Source organism: Mycetomoellerius zeteki, unplaced genomic scaffold (genome assembly GCF_001594055.1).
Source record: "Mycetomoellerius zeteki isolate Tzet28-1 unplaced genomic scaffold, Tzet1.0 scaffold223, whole genome shotgun sequence".
Taxonomy (NCBI): Eukaryota; Metazoa; Arthropoda; class Insecta; order Hymenoptera; family Formicidae; genus Mycetomoellerius; species Mycetomoellerius zeteki.
In genome coordinates this window covers 1,949,956-1,971,834 of record NW_017257198.1, presented here as the reverse complement: position 1 = coordinate 1,971,834, position 21,879 = coordinate 1,949,956, and the positions used below count along the sequence as shown (strand labels likewise).

The 21,879-nt window shown below is 31.2% G+C and overlaps 2 protein-coding genes across 4 annotated transcripts in view; one reads left to right on the top strand and one right to left on the bottom strand.

Annotated features, from left to right (window-relative positions):
* Window positions 1-7,107: 7,107 nt before the first annotated feature.
* Window positions 7,108-15,930, bottom strand: trbd (trabid). Of its 3 annotated transcripts, XM_018448674.1 has the most exons (9): window positions 15,670-15,930; window positions 15,402-15,529; window positions 13,576-14,579; window positions 13,051-13,332; window positions 12,740-12,941; window positions 12,232-12,509; window positions 11,545-11,774; window positions 10,744-11,173; window positions 10,184-10,571 (listed from the first exon to the last, which is right to left on the bottom strand). In XM_018448674.1, the coding sequence occupies exons 3-9, from the start codon at window positions 14,289-14,291 to the stop codon at window positions 10,493-10,495; spliced, it is 2,217 nt and encodes a 738-aa protein (XP_018304176.1). In that variant the 5' UTR covers window positions 14,292-14,579; window positions 15,402-15,529; window positions 15,670-15,930; the 3' UTR covers window positions 10,184-10,492. The 3 variants fall into 3 exon arrangements, 2 of the variants coding, with proteins under 2 accessions (XP_018304176.1, XP_018304174.1); XR_001936635.1 differs by lacking the exons at window positions 15,402-15,529; window positions 15,670-15,930 and adding an exon at window positions 7,108-7,574 and having other exon boundaries at window positions 10,403-10,571; XM_018448672.1 differs by lacking the exon at window positions 15,402-15,529.
* A 1,184-nt stretch (window positions 15,931-17,114) lies between these two features.
* The window catches only part of LOC108723150 (NADPH-dependent diflavin oxidoreductase 1), a 17,898-nt gene continuing 13,133 nt past the window's right edge, over window positions 17,115-21,879 (top strand). Inside the window, exons 1-4 of the mRNA XM_018448675.1 lie at window positions 17,115-17,321; window positions 17,529-18,011; window positions 18,591-20,084; window positions 20,283-20,365. Of these exons, the coding sequence (XP_018304177.1) occupies window positions 17,914-18,011; window positions 18,591-20,084; window positions 20,283-20,365 (1,675 nt within the window). The 5' untranslated portion in view covers window positions 17,115-17,321; window positions 17,529-17,913. The remainder of the gene's footprint in view (window positions 17,322-17,528; window positions 18,012-18,590; window positions 20,085-20,282; window positions 20,366-21,879) is intronic.

The window sequence follows — 21,879 nt, the reverse complement described above, 5'->3', positions numbered from 1 at the left end:
CTCTCTCTCTCTCTCTCTCTCTTCCTTCCTTTCCCTCCCTCTCTCTTTCTCTCTCTCCGTCAACGAGTCTTCGAGCTCACCCCCTTCGTTCACCTCCTCCGCCATCCGCACAGAAGAGGGTGGTTCTTCAGTGGCTCGCGCGAACGCTTGCGTCCGCCGTCTCTACGAGAGCAAAGGCAAAAGTAAATCTAATTCTCGAAAAGCAAAACGTGGAATCGAAGTCAAGGGTCATATATTATATATTTATTACAATTATCATCTATATTTCGGAAACATTTAATATCAGCTCATTAAAAGTTTAATTACCATTTAATATATTATTATATGTATAATTTAATATATCATATAATGTTGTAAAAATGTTTGGAGGTACATTGAATTAGAAAATGTAATTCTAACATTCAGAATTTTGAACGATGCTTTTTTTAAACTAAACTGGAAATCGGGTAGAAATTAGTTATTATTTCTTATTCTTAGAAGCATCAATTTAAAATATTTGCACAATTTTTTAAGAATTTTGAAATAAGATGTTTTTATGAATTTCAAATTAAAATTCAGGTCAAGTTTGATTCATCGATATTATTTGTCCGTTTGTTAGATCGTCTCAAAAGATCTTTATAGATTATCAATCTCCTGATATTTCTCTTGAAAAGAAGCAACTATTTCAATAGTTTGACAAGATGTCTTCGTAATCGCATAAAAATTGACGCAGGACGAGAAACGAGATCCATCATCTCCTGTTGTCCCACCTCCCACACATCCGTCTATCTTGTCCTCTTGTCACACAGATGTATAAACATCCATATATGTCATGTAACGTGTGTATCGAGCACACGTAACGTTACATTACAGAAAAAAGTTTAGCTAGGATAAAGTAAAGTAGAACGTGCGGAAGAAGCTACACTGACCGCCAGATAAAATATCCATATATCACTACTTTATGCTATCGTGTACGTTATTTTCATTTTTCGTAATTGTAATTTTCTCAATTCTATATTTCATTCAATCATTCCATGTATTAATTATAATTAATTACAATAAGATCTAGGCTTATGAATAGCATTATATATTGTTACTACCTCATCTTTTAAAGTGCTACTCTAATTTACACAGCTTTCATAATTTTATATTTGTACGTTAATAAAGCTTATTATTAATACTATTATTATTATTATTATACATACCGAATGTCCCAGAAGTCTCGCGTTTCCCTGGATAACAAACAGCAAAGGTCAAAAATACATTTAAATAATGAAAATAATGTATATTGTAATAATGAAAGTTATTCTGAGATTGTTGCTTTGAGACTTGATGTATATACATTAAATAAATAATTTAATCTTGCTACGCGTTAATTAAAATAACGCTTTTCGTCCGATGAGTGGGTTAAAGATTTAATAAATCAAGCAGAAATAAAATTGTACTCCGTTTCTCGCGTTCGTTGACGAGAATAATTGTTTATTTAGCAAATAATTTCTCTCAATTATTAAAAATTATACCGTTATCACGACTTCATAAATCTTGCGTTTGCATCATGAAATCGAAGAATTTTTCTTCGTTATAGTGATCCCTGTGATGACAATTAATCCACCTTACGAGTATTAATCATATAAATCGACTAAATCTCTATTCGTCATGGCGCGTATAAAAAGCAACAGCGATAACGAGTTTGTTATTTCCACGAATGAGGGAAACGAAAATGTTTATATGTCTCAAAAAAATCTCATAAACTATCTGGAAGTAATATAGATACATTACACCATATAGTGTAATTATTTATTATTATGATATAATAATCATTATAATTACACATTTTATTACATAATGTGTATTTCATAAAAACTTTCAGTTTAAAAAAAATATGTAAAATAATATAAATATAATAATTTTTTTACGAATTCGATTTATATCTGTTTTTAGACACATTGTAATGGAGTTGTTAATAAATTTTATGAAGTTGTTAATCTTTATCTTTTAATGATATATTATTATCTTCTCTCTCTCCCCCCCCTCTCTCTCTCTCTCTCTACAAGTAAATCTTTAATTTCCATAAAAATTCTTTACCACGAAATTATAACAAAAATTGCGATAACACTGAAAATAAAATCGAGTTTTATATACTGAAGTAAATTTGAATAAACCGAGAATTAAAAAAAAAATAAACAAATTTATTGCAATATGGACAACAATGCGAATTTATGTATTATAGTATAAACGTTAAATCTTTAATTCTTCAAGCATATGTCCGAAATAAAATTTTTCGTGAAAAATGAACTTTTACGTGGAAGATTAATTTTTATGGAAAGAGAGAAAAGAATTTTTTAAATTAAAACAAAAAAGTGAAAGTTAAAATAAAATGGAAATACTCGATCATAACATTGTTTAACAATGCAACTGCAATGCAATAATGCAAATGTTACAATTAACGAGGTTTTATAATCGATTATCCATTCGCAAGAATATCCCATTCATTAAACAATCAATGCGCGATTTTGTGTTAAACAAAAGTACTCTACAAATAAACACACAGTAACACAACACCGTTGGAATTGCAAATTATTTGTAAATTGCGTCAATCGCGAATAATTAAACGACTCGGATGATAAATGATTCGATACTTATCGAGTGTTGTTTTAATTTCGCTAAAATTATTTTGAAAATAACATAAAATTTCATATTTCGAAAATATATCTTAAATTCATTTATTCATGAAATTTTACTTAATCTTTACTCAAGTTTACTTAATATATGATTATTTAATACGATATATATATATATATATATAAGTATAATTTTTATTTCTTAAAAATACAATTTTGAGATAGATTTTCATGTTATTAGTTCTAAAAGTTGTCGGTAAAATTAAAAAATGGTACAATTGCCACATCTTCTCTACATAGCTATGAAAAAATTACTTTCTTGTTATCTAGGTCGTTTCGCAGATCGGATATTGATTCGTGCATAGTCTGTCGCCATATATTCTTTGCCATCTGTATGAATCTTAACAAGGCGTTACTTATTCTCGATTTTGTTGTAACATATACCACAAGAATTTGATAATGTATTATGATTCATTGTGATTAGTAAAATCAAACTAAAGTTATTACGGACTTTGATTGTTAATAAAAATAATTCTTTTGTTTCTATTATTATTAATAATGAAATTATTTCTTGCCAGTCTCTTTGTTTTTTTTCGAGTCTAAAATTTTATATTGATTATTGTATAACTTAACAAGAATAAAAATTCCTACAGCAATATTTGATGCAATATGTATAAACTTTTTTGAAAATTTTGCGTATTTTTCAGGCTATTCTCTCAAGCGAGCGAGAGAAAGAGAGAAAAGAGAGAGAGAGAGAGAGAGAAAGAGAATGATTTTTTTAATATTATCAAAATTATTTATTAATATTATTCTTACTATTACATTTATTACTTATACAGAGCTTTTTTTATATTAGAGTTTGAAAGTAAAAATAATGATTCCTGTATCCAAAATAGTACATAACACAGAGATTTTGGAGAAAATCTCGTTTTATTTCCAAGCTGAATTTCCGGTAAGGAAAGCGAAAAGGGTTCCAGCCGAGAGACGGACTACTTGTCAACTTGAAGTTCTTACATGTTACGTAGCTACGTGACTGGATTTATTGACGATGACCCAAGCAGTAAATACTCAGACCGTCTATTTGCGAACATTCCATTTTCGAGGAGCTTTCCTCTGATCGGAAGTTAAGTTCCATCTAAATAACTGATTAAGTAATGGACTACTCTCTATAGCTACTATGTTCAGTTCACGGAAATTAATATTAGAATCAATATTTATATATATATATATGTATATATTTCTTGCAACATGTTATATAGTGCAAATAAGAAATTATTCTTAAAAAATATTCTTACGACGGTATTCTTAATACACACGCACGAAATTGTAATTTTTGTAATTTATTGCAGTTTGTTTTTAATGTTTAATTCATTTCATTAATTTTTTAAGAACTTCTTAAATGTGAAAGATTCTGTAAGTTACTGGAGTAAGATACTGGAAGTTCTCATTTCACAGAAGTAAACGTTTTAAACAAATATTTCTCATTGATCGAGTAAAAATTATAAGTTTACATGTAAAAATAATTCCATTATTAACTCTTTTCATGTTTTAAATTAATTACGTCTGAAAAATATTTACTTTTATTGGAAAAATTATTAACACAATGCTAAATACATGTATATACTTAAGTGAAGAGTTTCACGGAGTAATTCTTCTTATATTCTTATTTCTGTCTTCTTCTTTATTTCTGTATTTTTTCTTCTAGCTTTTTTGTAATATTCTTTTTAAGTTCTTACAAAATTTCTCAAAAATAGTATTTTATATCTCTCTAGTAACGCACATATTATTTATGTGTTACACAATATAATAAATTCATTATTCTCTGAGTTGTTGCCACAGATTCTCGATAGTCAAGAAATAACATACCCACGGACAACAAATCGACTAATATTACTGTTTACATGCAAGCTGAGACTACATGTAATCAGACTGATGCTATTATAGACGAACAACTTTGCCATCTCACGATTCTCACGTTGCAAGAAAATTATTGTTACAAAGTTATCTTACATGACTGCATTTGCATAACAATAATATGTAAAAAATTAATATGTAGATGTTTGTCAAGATAAGATTACTAATAAATAATGCAAAAATTTTCAAAATATATTAATTAAAATACAAATGCATTAATTAATTTTATATTTTTAGGATATCTTAAATCTACCACATCACCTTTCAGTCTTGGATCCTTAGCTGAATTCGTAAATTTCTTGATCAAGATTTTATATAATTTTATATAATTATATATAATTTTACAGGATGTTTGATAAGTAATGATAAAACTCTCGCATAGGGGTAGAGCGAACTAAACTAAGTCGAAAAGTCCTATTATTTTACAATTTTCGCAATAATTAATAAGATACTAAAAATCGCTGAATATTGGTTTTCAATAATTTTTTACTCAAATATCAATAATCAATTTTACAGAAAAACAGCAAGTGACAAAAATTATTTATTTTCTTTTCATAAAGTTCTGAGAATTTTTTCAGAATTCTTTAGTACCGCATTTTCTCATGTTGATTTTTACCAATTGCCAATAAGAAAATGCAGTACTAAAAAGTTGACAAAAAATTCTGAAAAAATTCTTAGAGCTCTATGAGAAGAAAATAAATTTTTATCTCTTGCTGTTTTCCTGTAAAGTTGATAGTACTTGAATAAAAAATTATTGAAAATCAATATTCGGTGATTTTTAGTAATTGATATCTTGTTAACTATTACGAAAATTGCAAAATGGTAGAGGACTTTTCGACTCAGTTTAGTCCGCTCTATCTCTGTGCGAGAGTTTTTTTATCGTTACTTATCAAACACCCTGTATATGAAACATTTTTTCCCGGGAAACTCTTTTTAATAAATTTAACATGATTAATTAAGTTAACTTGAAAATTAAATTCCAAATTATAAATGATAAAATATGTTATATTTATGGATTTTACTATTTTAGTATTAAAATCTCATTTTTGGAATAAAAGTTTTGTTATGACCAAATAATATAATTTCGCATTTGCTAACTTCTAAATATTAAATTTATTTCCAAATATTAACAATTCTGAAACTAATGAAATCATTAGAACTATTCTATTAACTATTGTATTAAAATAATTTATATTATAATTATGACTCAATGAATTTATTGCTTCGTTCTAAAGGAAAATGAATATACAGTGTCCTAAACTTTTTGACACACCGCTTGTGGGCAGATAGAGCGGACTAAATTGAATCGAAAAGTGCTTTACTATTTTTCAATTTTTGCAACTTTTTTTTAGTTACCTAATGAGCAGAATATCTAAAATCGACGCATAAAATAATTTTAAGATATCTTTAAAAGTTCTTTAAGAAACATTTTTTAAATGTTTCATAAAGAACTCCGAAAAATATCTTAAATGTCTTATGCATCGATTTTACCCACTTATACGGCAATCTTTAGAAATTAATATCTCATTAACTATTGTGAAAATTGCAAAATGATAGAGAATTGTTCGAGTTAAACAAAGTTTGTGGATAGGTAGACTGGTGTGTTAAAAAGTTTAGGACACCTTTTATATATATATATATATATATAAAAGAAACAGCTTATTTAATCTAGATTTAACTGAAAAATATAAACTATTATAGATATAATATAAACAAAAAATTATTAAGTTAACTTAACGTTAAATTAAAATTAAATAAAATGCATTAAAATAAAATTATTTTAATAAGAGAGAGATTAAATAAAATTATTTTAATAAATATTTGCTGAAAATATCGGAGTCATTTTAAATTATATCAAAAACATGTCAATTTTTCAAACCTTTGTTCAAGGCTTTGAGAGAGATCCTACTTGATCGAATCATTAATCATTATCTTAAAAATTAATCTTCATTTAGTAAATCCTGAAAAGTTCTTTCAATAAAAATAAAAATGACATAAAGTAATTCAGCATTTATTGATTCACACCTCGAAGTTCTCTTATTATAGTATTTATAATAATCATCGTTAGAATCGTGGTAATAATAATTAATACTAATAATAAATCGTTATTTTCGAATTATTGTACATTGATATATTATCTCATATAATATTTATATCTCATAGATGTGCTCTATATTAATATTTATATTTATATATTTATAGACTTCTCTATTCTGCTTTCCGATTAGAGAATAGATTTTTAAAACTCTCTATACTTTATCACCTGCCAAGAATAAATTCTGGCAACAAGAAATCGAAAAAACTATGCTTGCTTAAAAAGAAAACATATCCCCATCAAACATTGTTAATATTTTAACATTTTTTTTTCTACTTTGCCGAAAAAACTTGCCGTGTTCATCGAAAATTAATCTGAGAATTAATTAATTAGATCTCTTAAATTGAGATTAATTAATTAAAAGTTAATTCCAGAATTAACTTTCGATATCAATTATTATTAATAATAAATAATTTATGTTTAAATTTAATTAAAATCAGTAAAATAATAGTTTCTAATTGTTAAATAATTAGAAATATAAGAAAAATAATTGCGTTTATTAATGATAAATACGTTAAAAATAGCTGATTTTATTAATAACAATTAATATCGAAGATTAATGGGGAGAAAGCTCTTTACTTTCATTTCTTTTTTTTACGCAGAAGCCAGCATTATCGCATTTTTACAATAAAAAGATTTACAGTAAATATAATCTAAACTTACAGAACTCATACTAAAGATACAATTTCGTACTTAAAAATGGGCCTTGTAAGTCACAGAATTATGCTATATCAATGATCGTAATAATGATCATAACAATAACGATTGTCGATGTATATAATATTAACAATTACAATAATAGAGCGATAAGCCTCGCTTCTGCCGCAGACAGAACACTATGCAATTGATTTATACCTATTGTCCCCTTCGAAAATTAGGGATCCAGAAACCGATATAATTTCGATGAATTCAGTCGAAAACTTTGTAACAAAAGTATATAACCTTCGTCATAAAGTTTATTTTTTCTGAAAAATAAAAAGAATTAATTTATTTACATATATAATGTATAATCCATATATGTATAATTCATTAGTAATAAATAAATGGTTAATAGAGATCATTAATTAGGTCAAATAACTTCGTAATTTAAATAGGAAGAAAGTTCTCTTAACTTTTTTGTGTGTGTAAACTAATTAAAAACCATATATTGAAAGTAATGATTTCATAGATTAGCAAATACAAGACAAATCTAAATTCGAGCTATAACGCAGAATGTTAGAACAATCATTATTTGCAAGAATATTTTTCGACTTTACTTTTGGTATTGTACAATAAGTTAAAAATGACTTAAAATAAAGTTCCAAAATATTCCTGAAATTCATATAGACCTATATACAATTTCCGTTCCAATATTCTACACTAAACTTCGAACTTGTTCTTTGAATTCGAATTTCTCCGTGATTATTAGATTATTTAAAACCTTTTTCTTTTTCTTTTAATTTTTAACCTATACAAATATATAGGATATGAAAGGATTAAGTGTGAAATAACTGGAGAAAAGGATATTTCGCGTAAAAATAAAACGAAAATAATAAGTCGAAATCAATAATAATAATACAACCTTTTTCATATCACATCATGTTCAAAATTTTACATTTTATATTATATTTAATGATTTTCTTTTTACTTTAATTCCGAAATTTATTTCGAAAATTGATAAATCAAAATCCGACAGAATTACACCGGTTTCTTGATCTGATTTCGATCTTTCCGAGTCTTTTTCATTAATTTTTATCACGTGACTTTCGATCGCGTAATAATTAATTCATGATTAAGAAAAAAAACGCGATGTGGTGCTATATTCAAAAAGACTAGACGCTACATTGTTGTTATCGGAATTAAATAGTAAGAAATAAAGACTATTATTATGTCGAAAAAAATGAAGAAGCATTTCCGAAGAAATGTTTCTAGCGATTTTGTACTTTTTTGATTAAAGATTTGTTACAATCGCTCTTTCGTTCGCTAAAATGTGCCATTAGATGTGTGAGTGAATGAGTGCGTGTGTGTATCGGCTGTTCAATAATAATTCTAACGCATATGTGCTCATCTCTTTAATTTCTTCTTCATCGCTTCTTATAAAAGTTCATATAGTGTTATCTATAATATTTAACACGATTATGAACCACACTTACGCGAAAAATGTAATATATTATTATTATTAGATAACAATATATTATACCCTACGCATAAAAATTAACCATATATTTTTTTTCCTTATAGAGCAAAAAGCACAATTTTTCACAAGTCCGTTAGTAATATTTTTTTCCTATTAACACACCGTTGGAGATAAACGCTCTAGATCCGCGTGATTTCGATCATTAAAAAGGGGACAGATCGTTGTTTGTGTTTGGCTGCTTGATTTCTTTAACGCAGCTCTAAGTTATAACAAGTGAAACGACTTAAAGACGATTATACAATATGGAATTTGTTGACTTTTCTAGATTACTATCCTTAAGGATCGCGTCTCGGATATATCGGAACTCGTATAATTACAAGATGTTTTATATCAATCTTTAGTGGCAGATTTTTGTAGACAAAAAAAGTTATATTATTCTCCATTAAAATAAATTTTTTTAGTTTTTATTTGAAATATATAAAATTAAAGTAAAAAATTTTATTTTGGAGAAAAATTAACTCCAAAAGTAAGAAGAATGATGTTTTACATCAAATTCTAAACTATGAAAATTTTCTATCTTTAAAGCTCAATTATTTATTGGATCTTAGATTTAAAGATAGGAAACTTTTTTTACAATTAGTGATCAATATTTGAATAATTAATTTTTAATTGATTATATCTCGAAATTAATTATTCAAAATTTAAAAAAATTACTGAGAGAGATATCTAAGTTATTTCTTTTAAGAGGAAAGTAGACTAAAAAGTCTGCCATTAAATCACATTTATTATTTCGTTTGTCATTAGGCCTATTCTTTTTAGCTGAATTTTTGCATCAGTTCATCTTTCTTCCTTTTTTCTTCAGAAGAAAAGAAGAAAGATGAACTAGTGCAAAAGTTCATCTTTTCCAAAAAGAACAGGTCTATTATAATGGAACGCGACAAAACGCTTAAAAACGTGTCCGAATGTTTCCGCAAAATTCCGCAATATTTTGCGAGAGAGGAAGTTCCAAATTACGTTCCTTCTCCGAGACTACATTTTTACAAACTATCTGTGAAAAAATTTATTTTCAATAGCCTAATAATTAAATTTCTATTATTATGCAAAACGATTCGACAATGTGTAACAAACGACAATGTTTCCCACTTTCGCTCATCGTCACTGGCAATGAATTGTATAACACTTATATATAATGTTTAAACATCTCCATACTTATATATAATGTATTCAACATTCCCTTTTCCACATCAAGAAATTAACTTGTATTTTCTTTCCATTTTTTATCATGATAAAAAAATTGTTACATCAGTTTTCTTAAGTTGCATTGACATCATTAACATAATGTGATAAAAATAATTTTTTCCGCAAGAAAAGATTTTTACAACAAACTGGCATTGTTTTGCTCGTCATAACTCTAAACATTTTTAACAAACGTATGCTAATTTAATGATAAAAGAATTTTTTTTCAATAATGGCAATAACTCAATAATCAATGCATAAAGTTTGGTATGTTTCGTAAATCCTAATTCAAATTTTACAATTTTGCTTGCAAAACGATGTAACAGCGTTTTCAATTTTTTAAATAGTACATTGCCAGTGTATGGACGTAGTAGTTTCTCTGTATTGAATTACTCATGAAAGTACGGCATTCACGTATAGTTTTCGTTTTATAATACTAACCATTTTATAATTTTCGGTCGAGAATAAATTTGTGAGAAATGGAGATGCTTCTCATGTCAGTCGCAACACTTCTTTCTTAAAATTACTGCACTACTCATCTTCAGTATCACCATCGCTACTATAATCCTGTAATGTGGGTGGTCTCGAGAAGGGTGCCTCGTTAGTTTGACTGCAACATTCAAAGACAGAAAAATTATTTATCGAAATCTTATTAATATCGTGTTCATTGTATAATCTTAATTAATTTATGTTCTTTGTATTAAAATTGTTCTTTTAAATTGCATTATATTACAGTTATAAATTCTTTATAATACGGCTCAAGAAAATTATAAAATACTCACGCTAATCTACGATAATGATTCAACCACTCTTCCAACATCTGCGCAACGAGTAACGGTCTTTTGTGAAGTTTCTGCTGTGCTACAAGTATTCCACCCTCTGTTCTGCATACATCCAACCATTCTTTATAGATTGATTCCTCACGGCCGATTTCATCCGTCGTAAGAAAGTGTATTGGCAGGAGCTTATGCTCGCGATCCATTAGTGGCATAAAAGTGGTCTGCATTTGAATCTGTAGCTGCTCGAGTGGACTGTTGTTCCCGCTCACTACCCCATGGGTCGCGAGAGGTGGTATTCTGGACGAGGCGTATGGCTCGATTGGAACCAACGCCGTGAAATGGCCACGGGTATAACCCAATGCGATTGGTGAACGAATGCAAAATGAGGGTTCCCATAATAGTGGTAGATAAACGCCCTCGAATCTTGCATAGCCTGCAAAATAACAGAAATAATTAATATCTTAAATTTAAAAAAAATTTCTTTCCAAGAGTAAAAAAGATTTCTGAAGAATTTCTTGAATCTTACAAAACTTGAGTTTTTGAAAAAATCTTTAAAACTTTAAAGAAAATGTTATAAAATTTTTAAAGTGTTATATATACAGATATAAAAAATATAACTACTATTTAAATTTAGTTATAACTAACTTAATTAGAAATATTAAATAAAAAATTATGAATTTAGGATTAATATAATCACATAAATGTTCAGTTAACAAATAAAAAATTAGTAAAATTATTTTAAATTTATATAAATTAGTAATTTATTACTGTATAAAAGCAAAAAACAGTTTTTTTTTAATTTACCTATATCTTCACCGCGAAAACTTTTAACATATTTAACTCCATAGACTATAATGGGTCGTCTTAAAATGTGGGCAAGGGCAAACACGTGCAATTGTTCTAGCGCACTTCCGGGTTGAGCGGCCGTTGCTAATAAGTTTTCCCAATCTTCTTGCCATTGTGTTTCTTCTAAAGTGAAATCTAACATCCTAGATGCTTGCGAGGCTTCATACTCTCTCCAACGAGGATAAAAGCTGAAAAATTGATTTTGTATAAAATACACGAAATTCATTCTGACTAAATAAAAAAATATATTTATTCATTAAATGACTTTTATATAATTATTTTTCATTCTTTTAAGAATTAATAATTTAATAATTTTTTTTTACAATTTTATTCATTTTCTTTTTATTATTATTATTATATATTCCGTCTATTAATTAATCTATTGATCATTATTATAAACTGAAAAAGTTAATTAACTTTCTAATTTTTTATTTTATTATGAATTTAGACATTATTCATTATTTACACACAAATTTTAATATATATTTATATATATTTATATTGAATAAATTAGATTAAATTAGAATAAATTAGAATAAATTATAGCTTAAAATATAGATATATATAAATAATAAGAATAAATAAAGGACTCCCAGAATAATAAACAATAAATAACACAATTAAGGGACGAATTGCAAATCTTACAATTGTCCAGCTTGTTGTAGGGTGTCAGCAAGCGCTCTCCTTAGAGCATTGTCTCTGTCGAAAACACCCCAAGTAGCCTGCATAGCAGAATCTAAAAGACAATCTCCGGCCGATCGATTCCAGAGTGCATGTAAACGACTACCTAATCGTTCAGTAATTTCTAAAGACCAATTTAGAGCTGGCGGTTCGCCACCACCGCCTTCCAATTGCTGTTGAGCTTCCTTATCTAACAATTCCTCTAGCATCTGCTCTTGTACAATACTCGGCAGATCCTCAACCTAAAAATATGTATCTATTTCAAATATAAACATATATATATATATGAATGTGTATAACATATATCTTTTTTATATAATCACTTTTTGGTGAGTTAATAATTATTTTAAATAAAAATTAAATTTGAGCAAAGTTCAAACATTATTTATTATTTGAAAATATTTACTTTAAGGAATTAAAATATTTATTTTTCGTTTAATTTATATTAAATCGTAATATATGTCATAGTAACCTCGGCTGGCAATGCGAAGGTAGCCATATCGGTAACGAAATAACAGGGGAACGAGCCCTTGCGTAAGCGTATACTGTTGGTGACATGTCGGCGAATCTGTACCGCGAGATCAGGTGCGACGTAACTTGGTACTCTTTTCACTCCTGAACCCGAACCTTCAATTTGCGACAGCAATGTTGCTAAAATATCTTCCCTTTGAAACCTGTAGAAAAAAGCCAATTAAAATTCTATTAATTTATTAATGTTAAGAATCGTAATTTATATAATAGTATCGGTTTATGGAAGCATTTATTTAAATTCTTTGTGTTTACCTAATAGCCAAGTGCACTAAAGTGTGTCCAACGTCAAACGCGCTGCTTCTATTGAGGAGCAAGACCTCAGAATGCGTCAATTGGCGAGCAGGATCGCCACCGCTTGCCAAGTAAGCTTCAACAGGAGTATTGTCACCCTCGACAATACCAAGGCAAGCGTTTAACCAACACCAATCAGTATGGCGTCTTAACTGCTTCAACCGACGCTCATAATCACAGTTATTCGGAGATTGAGGAGTTGACAAACTATCATTCCGGCTTTCTGCATACCTATGTGGACCTCTGAAAAGTTAAAGATAAGTTATAAACAAATTAAATTTATATTAACAGAAGAATATTATATTCTTCTGAGATAATATATAATAACGCATATTTGTAACTTACTCAAGGAAATATAGTCAGAAGTTATGTGTACTTAAAATAAAATATTGAACTTGATATCGTTAATCTTTAAATATATTTCCTCTAAATAAAATTTGTTAATTTTCTTTGCAGATGTGAAATATAAAATATTAATTTAGTCACCTCCTTCCTATCGCTAAATTATCCTCTCTTTGCGTCTGATGAATATAGGGTGCATGTGGAGGAGATGGTAAACCTCGTTGACTATGTTCCCTCTCGGGACTCGGTAAAATCACTCCTACATTTCCTTGTGTTCTCTTATCCCTTCTATCCTTTTCCTTCGGATGACCACACATGACGCATTTAGTTGCCTTGGGCCAGTTCTCATAAGTACATACATGACAGGACCATTTTTCTGGATGCATATTGTACAATCTTTCCGGGTGGAGATTAATCGGCGAGGGATTCAATTGAGAATTCGATCCCGAGTTTGGTGGTCCATCGGCCAATCGCAGTGGTGCTAAATGTTCATGTAGATTCGATGCTAATGAATTGACAGACTGATTGACCGGCTTCCGGTTACTGCACTGTACGCACCGCGTTGTATTCTGATAATTAAGATAAGTGCACATGCTGCAGGCCCACTTTCCTGCCGAAGGCAGATTCTGGCTATAATTTTGCGAGGTGAAATTGTCCGTGGGGCTTATCTGGGATACGGGACCGGAAGCGACATTAGAGGAACCTCTTTGAGGACTAGGATCTCGAAGACGATAAATATCTTCGCCCAGGAGAGGCTTGGCGCCTCTGCACATGGTACATTTTAAAGAAGAGGGCCAATTCTCATAAGTGCAGTATTCGCATGTCCATTTCTGCTCTGTTTCCTCGAGTCTGCTGGTCATCTTTAGTGGATGGAGAAATTAATTGATGGAACTTTTGGTCTTGTTGTTGCAAGGGATGCAATATTTCTCGATGCGGAAGAAAAGTTGAAAGATGACGTTGAAATGTGCACTAGACATTAAATATTCTAAATATCCTAGAATTTTCTATGCTGCGTAGCACAGTCTATTGGGAGATTTGTGACCAAATATGGTTTATAGCCCAGTATACGCTATGTGATCAGCATTATGATTGATTGTAATTAAATAAAGCTACTAGAGATGTGCCAATGTAGACATTGGTGGAAGAACCTGAAAAAAATATTAATATTTATATTAAATAATAATGGAGATATATATATATATGTATAATATAATAAAAAAAAATTTTGTATATTATTGTTTCTATAACTAAAAGTAATAATGGATACTTTCTATTTGGTAATAAAAGTCCACACAAGTATCGTTCCGTCTTTGTTATTCATGGAATATCAAGACAGAACAATATTTGTATCGACTTGTATTACTTCTTGCATTCAAAATGAGATAAATATGTTATTTAAATATGTAAAAGAAGAAAAGTTAAATAGATATTGAAAGAGCTAAAGTTTTTTTCTTAAAGTTAAAAATATGAAAAGAACTAAAATTACAAGAGAAAAAAGGATGAAAAATCATATGGAAAATATGATAAAAAGAATAAATTTTCGCTATTAAAGTCAATTCATTTAGTAAGATATCTTTACAAAGAGAAAGAAAAAGCAAAGTGAAAAAAGAAACATCTACTGATAAGCTATGTTTATTATAATTGTTAGTTGCACTTTATCTCTTCCTTCTTTCTCTTTTTACTTCTTTTAGTGTATCTTACTTTATAGAAAACGCAAAAAAAGCACGATTGAAATGAAAACATCTAAATGTATATATGTTCATATATAAGAACTATGCTTATATACTCTAAAATATACAAAGTACAAAATGAAAGGACAGACATTCGAGATATTTAAAGTTGAATATTCAAATGTGTGCGAAGAGGATAAGTCTGTTCTTTTTAATCACATTTTAGCATGTAACCTTATGTCAAGCATAATCATTGTACGATTGTTTCTAATGACTTTGAAAGCAGGTACATATAGGCACTTTGAATATTCAAAATTGGAATGCTTGCGTCGCTCGCTCTTTCCAGCCGAATTTCGCGAAGTGAACACGCGGTACCGCGTGATCGATCTCCCACAATACCTTCTTCGCGTCCCTCAAAAAAACCTAACCTGGCGGAACGAGAAGCGAGTTCTTCCATCAACAAGTCCCGCGACGAGCGTAAGAAACAACAAAAATTTAGGAGATCGAGCAACTACTTTTTGGACGGTCAAGAGGCGCGCGACTATCTCTAAGCAGTTGAACTGGTAACCTTGGCGTTATATCCCGTGCCACCTTGTGGAGCCCCGCACGTTGCCAGCTACCGTCACACTCGACTATCCTCCATAAGAGATCCTTCAGATCGGCACCGTCCAGTCGACTCATGTACTATTCATGCACCAGCGAGCGCGCAGTTTTCATAGCGCACAGCTCGCATTCGCGGGAACGGACAGGTAGGTAGGTTAAGCTCGGTCGCTCGCACGCACACGTACGTGCTTGTACACGCGCACGATCAATCTCGCGAGCGCGGAGCGCCCTTCCTTCCTTCCTTCCTTCCTTCGGGATTATCCGATGACGACGACTGACGATGACGACGACGAGGAATCGGAACGCGGGACACAGCAAAGAGAAAGACAACTTGGACAACAGCAGCGACGTCTCCCTTCCTCTTTTCTTTCTCTTTCTTTCTCTCTCTCGTGTCTTGACGAAGACACGGTAGAAGACAGGAGAAGCGCGAGTCGCTGTCACCGCTGGTCACCGCGTCACGACATCGTCTGCGAGCGTTCGCGCGCGCTCCACGGCGTGCTGCTCCGCCTGTCACCCGATGCTGGCGAACTGCTCCGCAAATACGACAGCGGCGGTGACGACGACGACGGCGATCTCGCTCGCTGGTCGCGGAAGTAGGTTTTGACAGTCATCCGCAAACAGACGGGTACCAGTACTGCCAACCACTCGCGCTCCCCTTCACGCCGTACCGTTACGTCACGGAAGCATGCGCGCGTGCGCGATCGCGGCTAACCTCAAATTCTCGCTAACCTCCAATTTTGCATTCCTCCTGCGTCCTACGGCAATGAAGTCGCCAATGGATCGCCAGTCTTTCGTTAGGAATGTAATTTCAACGACTTCAACAGCCAGCTGGACCTCCTGATCCCAATCTCTTCGTCAGGAACATAAGTATGGATAACCTAACCTAACTTCAATTTTCGCCGATCATCTCGCCGTGTTTACGCTTTTTTTATCTCTTTGCGAAGATAAATTCGCGATAATCTGGTCAGGACAAACCAAGTGCCGAGTACGATTGAACAGTTTCTTATTGGTACATAATTACATATGATTAGCAAGAAACCTAACTTAATGTTAAAACTCCGCGTGTTCGTCGCGAGACGCGATCAAAATTATCGATAAACAGCGATAATCTCATTGGGGAAATAAGATCCAGCGATTTTACTTTATCTTCGATCACACGAATGACGTCGTGTTCTCAGCTGAGTTTGTTGATCCCGTTACATCATACAAGGTTAACCTAACCTCAAATTGTATCGCGCTACGAGTATAAGCTTGATTTGACTTTTCGCGCGTACCCTTGACAATTCGTAGATCTACGTGAATGTCTACGAATTGAATTTGCTCGTCTACCTTTCGCTCTATTCGACGACTTTTTGCGATAAGTTTTGCACTGAAATTAAATCTGAGTTCTCTCTTGAAAAATGAGAAAGATCGCATCGGCGCGATTGATCATTTGCGAGATTATTTTTTATTTATAAATATCTCGGACCCGTTGCCAATTGGGACCACTTAGTCTAAATGTTTCTCCTTGACATTCCATTGATGACATCGTGAGAGTGTTCCGAACCTGTCGGTTAGGCAGGTGCAAACAGTTGCAAATGCCACAGAAGGTTTTCCTGCCTTGTTCCAAACATAAATGTATTATTATATCCATAAGTCTTTACTTTACAACATTTACTTTACAACAAAGCGAGTTTACTTGTTATAACTGCTCTGATTTTCCACATTTTAGATCTATATTAAGTATATATTTAGTATATACTAAATAATGTAACAATAGAGAATTAATGAAACACAGGAAATGCAACTAATGTGATGAATATAAACATCTGTTCTATTTTATAGAGTTATTGATTGACGCAATTGGAGGATTTGATTTGAGTTGAGAGAGAGAGAGAGAGAGAGAGAGAGAGAGAGAAGGAGAGATTATATCTTTTAAAAATTTCGTATTTAACTGAACACATAATTTGGATGTTATAATAAGCTACAACTAGGACGCTAATCTGATTCTCAAATGAATTGAGGAAGCAACATTACATTTTATTTTCGATGCCAGAATCATGTTTTATTTTAAAACATGCAAAGTACAACTCAGCATTGCTAAAAAGAATACACTTTATGTCTGCTCATAACGTCACCGTCCGAATCAATCAAAACTGCTAAGATACTTAAGTAAATATTGAGTGTCTCTCATCACTGAAAAATTTATTAATTATATGGAAGAATCACGATGACAAAAATGAACGAAATGATGATACGGGTGTTATACGGAAGCGAGACCGGAACCGCTCAAGACGTTGCTGAACAAATCTGGAAGAGCGCCAAAAGGTTTGTTGTTGTTCCTCTTTGGCACATAAACCTTCTCCTCTGAGAAAATTTCTGGCAAGTGAATCTCATGTCCCCTTTAAATGATGTTTAACAGATGTAATTCACTTTTATCCTTAATGTTGGTTATTTTTCTTATATAATTAGCTTCATTTATATATATATCTTTCCATCTAACATTATTTTAAAAAATGAAATTAACGAAGATTCACCAAGGATTATTTCTCTTTTTGGCATATTTATGTTATTCAGAATAATTTATAATTACACACACACACACACACACACACACACACACACACAAAGAAATAAATAAAACGGAAATGAATACAGAAAAAAATATTTCACTCTTTATACATGAAATTTATTTTAATTATTTACACCTTATATGAATAAAGTTTTCTTATGAATTTATCTTATTCCTTTCTTATGTAAAAAATAGAAAAAATATTTTAAATATTTATCATATTTATATATATCATTTACACGGTTGTACTTATTCTTAAATATTTTAAAGTTTAAAACATGTATAACACTCCAATTTGAAATTGAGAGTATATAATGTATATTTTTAATGTTAAGGAAAGGATTGCGAAGCACAGTATCATCTCTGAATGACTATGACATTCAAAATCTCCCTTCCGAACAACTGATTATCTTCGTTGTCGCAACAACTGGACAAGGAGATCCTCCAGCCAATATGAAACAATTCTGGAGACATCTGTTACGCAAGACTCACCCAGCAACCATGCTCCAAAATCTAAAATATGGCGTACTTGGATTGGGCGATAGTTCTTATTCAAAATTCAATTTTGCTGCGAAGAAATTAAATAAACGTCTCATGCAATTAGGTGGCGAAGAATTATTACCCATTGGACTTGCCGATGATCAGCATAATCTAGGAATTGATGCTGTGGTCGATCCCTGGATCAAAAAATTGTGGGAAGAAATTGCAAATGTTTTCAAAATTTCTGTAGAGGACAAAATAAACAAAGAAGATTTGATAATTGAGAGATATAATATTTCAATAATAGAAATGAATCAATCAAATCCGATACATATTGACGAAAGGTTACTAGACATTTCATATCATTTAAATACTGACATATATGCACAAGAAACATTCATTAATAGCGACATCAGAATAGGAACGATAGTTGAAAATATAAGAACTACTTTCCAAGATCACTTTCAAGATGTTAGATTAATAACAATCGAAGCGAATAATATTAATTACAATCCTGGAGACGTTATCTACATTAGACCGAAGAATACGGCGGAACAAGTAAAACGGTTCTTTGATATACTACACGAACACGATATAAAACTGTTTCCAGATACAATAATTCAAGTATCGGAGAAGGAGATAAAGATTCCATTTGTTTTAAAACAAAATTTAACTTTAGGAGAGATTGTTGAGCAATACTGGGATCTGAATTTCAAGCCACGAAGATCTACCATGCACACTTTATCTCTTATCAGCGAAAATGAATTAGAGAAAGAAAAACTGTGTGAATTTGCCAGTCCGATTGGCCAAGAAGAGCTTTATGATTATATAAACAGGCCAAGAAGAAATGTTTTGGAAGTCCTCACAGATTTCCCTCATACGACCAGTAAATTAAACATTAAATTATTGTTTGAAATCATGTCACCCATAAAGCCACGTCCTTATAGCATTGCCTCCAGTTTAGAAGATACTCCAAATAGAATACAAGTTCTAGTAGCAGTAGTTAAATTTAAGACTAGATTGATGAAGCCGAGATTTGGGTTATGTTCAAAGTGGTTGGCAAGTTTAAATAATAATGACAAAGTGATATTTTGGCTGCAGAAAGGTACTTTTCGGTTTGATAATGATAAGCCGATGATTTTGATTGGTCCTGGAACTGGAGTGGCTCCGTTTAGATCTTTGCTTTTAGAAAAAGTGAAAAAAGGAAAAGATTTAAAAGAATGTATCCTGTTTTTTGGATGTAGAAATGAGAGTAAGGATTATCACTGTAGAGAAGATTTTGAACGTTTATCAAGAAAAAATAATCTGAAAGTATTCTGCGCGTTTTCCAGAGATCAGCATCACAAAATGTAAATCATTAAAATAAATTATTCTTTAAATTATTTTTATTTCACAAATACAAAATAAATTTTAATCTAAAATAAAGATTATTATTATTATTATTATTATAAGATAAACTTTATTATTTTGAAATTAATTATAAAAAGATTGTAAAATATATAAATCAAATCCTAACTTTCTTAATTATGCTTTCAATATTTTTTCAGATATGTCCAACATCTTATCCGCCAACAAAGAGAGCTGTGTTGGCAGTTTTTAGAAAATAATGGTAATATTTATTTAGCAGGAAATTCTAAAAATATGCCGGATAACGTACGCGACGAATTCGTTCGTTTAGCAGAAGAAATTGGAAAAATGACAAAGGAACAAGCGGAAATGTTTATCAAACGTTTGGAGAAGAACAATCGTTATCAAACGGAAACTTGGGGTTGACAGAAAAATTGCCGAGATTTAAGGAAAATATCTAATAGACAAAAATGTCATTTTGTACAAAAAATGTATATATTACATACTATATATATATATATATACGTTATGTGATAAAAATATATATTGTCTATATTTCACACAAGCATACAAATATACAAATGTTTTTAAGTAATAATAATTATTTTTTAAATTGTATACATATTGTACATTATTACATTATAATGTTAATTAACTATATTACTGTTATTTTCTTATCTATTAACGGGACTTTTAGCAACTATCATAAAATTATACTACTATAATTTGAATAATTAATGCAAGCTAAACAAGTTTCATTCCAGATTCGATATTTATATAGCATAGGAATTTAATTAATGAGATCAAAATAGACGCGCTGCTGCTTACGTTACATGCAATTATATAATATTTTTTTATAGTATCATTTATCGTTTTATCTTCCTTTTACCACGTTGTTTAAATATTCATAAGGTCACCTTTATGTAATTATTAGGTCTATCCAGCCGCGTTTACATAAAGAAATCGACCAATCGCCAGTCTAAAGCGAACGAATCAGCGCCGTGTTCTCTATGTTGTACGCGTAATTGGTTGGTTCTCTGCGTATGACGTACCAATCTGTGTATGTGTGTGTGTGTGTGTGTGCTATCAGATTAGATTTTATCATTAAATTTTGTTATCATAATGATAAAAAAGCTGCGCAGAGCCGCATAATTACGAGTCTCATAATTGTCTCTCAATATTACTCGATTTGTTATTTTTCGTTTAGCATTTTCTGCATTCAGAGTAAAAAAGATCGAACTCTAAAGAGGGGAGAAAAAACACAAGAGATAAGAAAAACGTAGCTGAAACTGCGATGCAAGCGTAAACAGGCAGAACGTCATGCTTCATCGAGCATGATTTATCGCGCATGATTATTAATATCAGCAGCCATGTTGTCGCTCCTACTATGAGTTTTAACTTCCATTTCCGAGCAATCGTCGATCAGCGACCGTCGCGTGTTGCACGGGAACTTCAGGGAACGCGAGTGTGAATATTCATTTTCGTCTCATTACGATTGAAACGAACGGACTCGTCGTATCGCGCGGACGCGCGCTATTTTTACGCCTCCTTTTCGAACGTCGCACCTCGTGGGCGCTCCTCGGCCCTCCTCGGCGCTCTTCGGCGCTCTTCGACGGCACGCCGCGCCGCATATCTCGATGAACTCGTAATCCCCCGCGATCTAACCTAGCGGAGTGCCGCGCAGTACGGAAACATGGTACTACCGCTCGCGTGTTACCGTCCCGCAGTGTTGTTCTCCGTATCTCGAACGATCTCAACTCGACTCCGTCGCTGACTCTATACACCCTTTTTTCACTC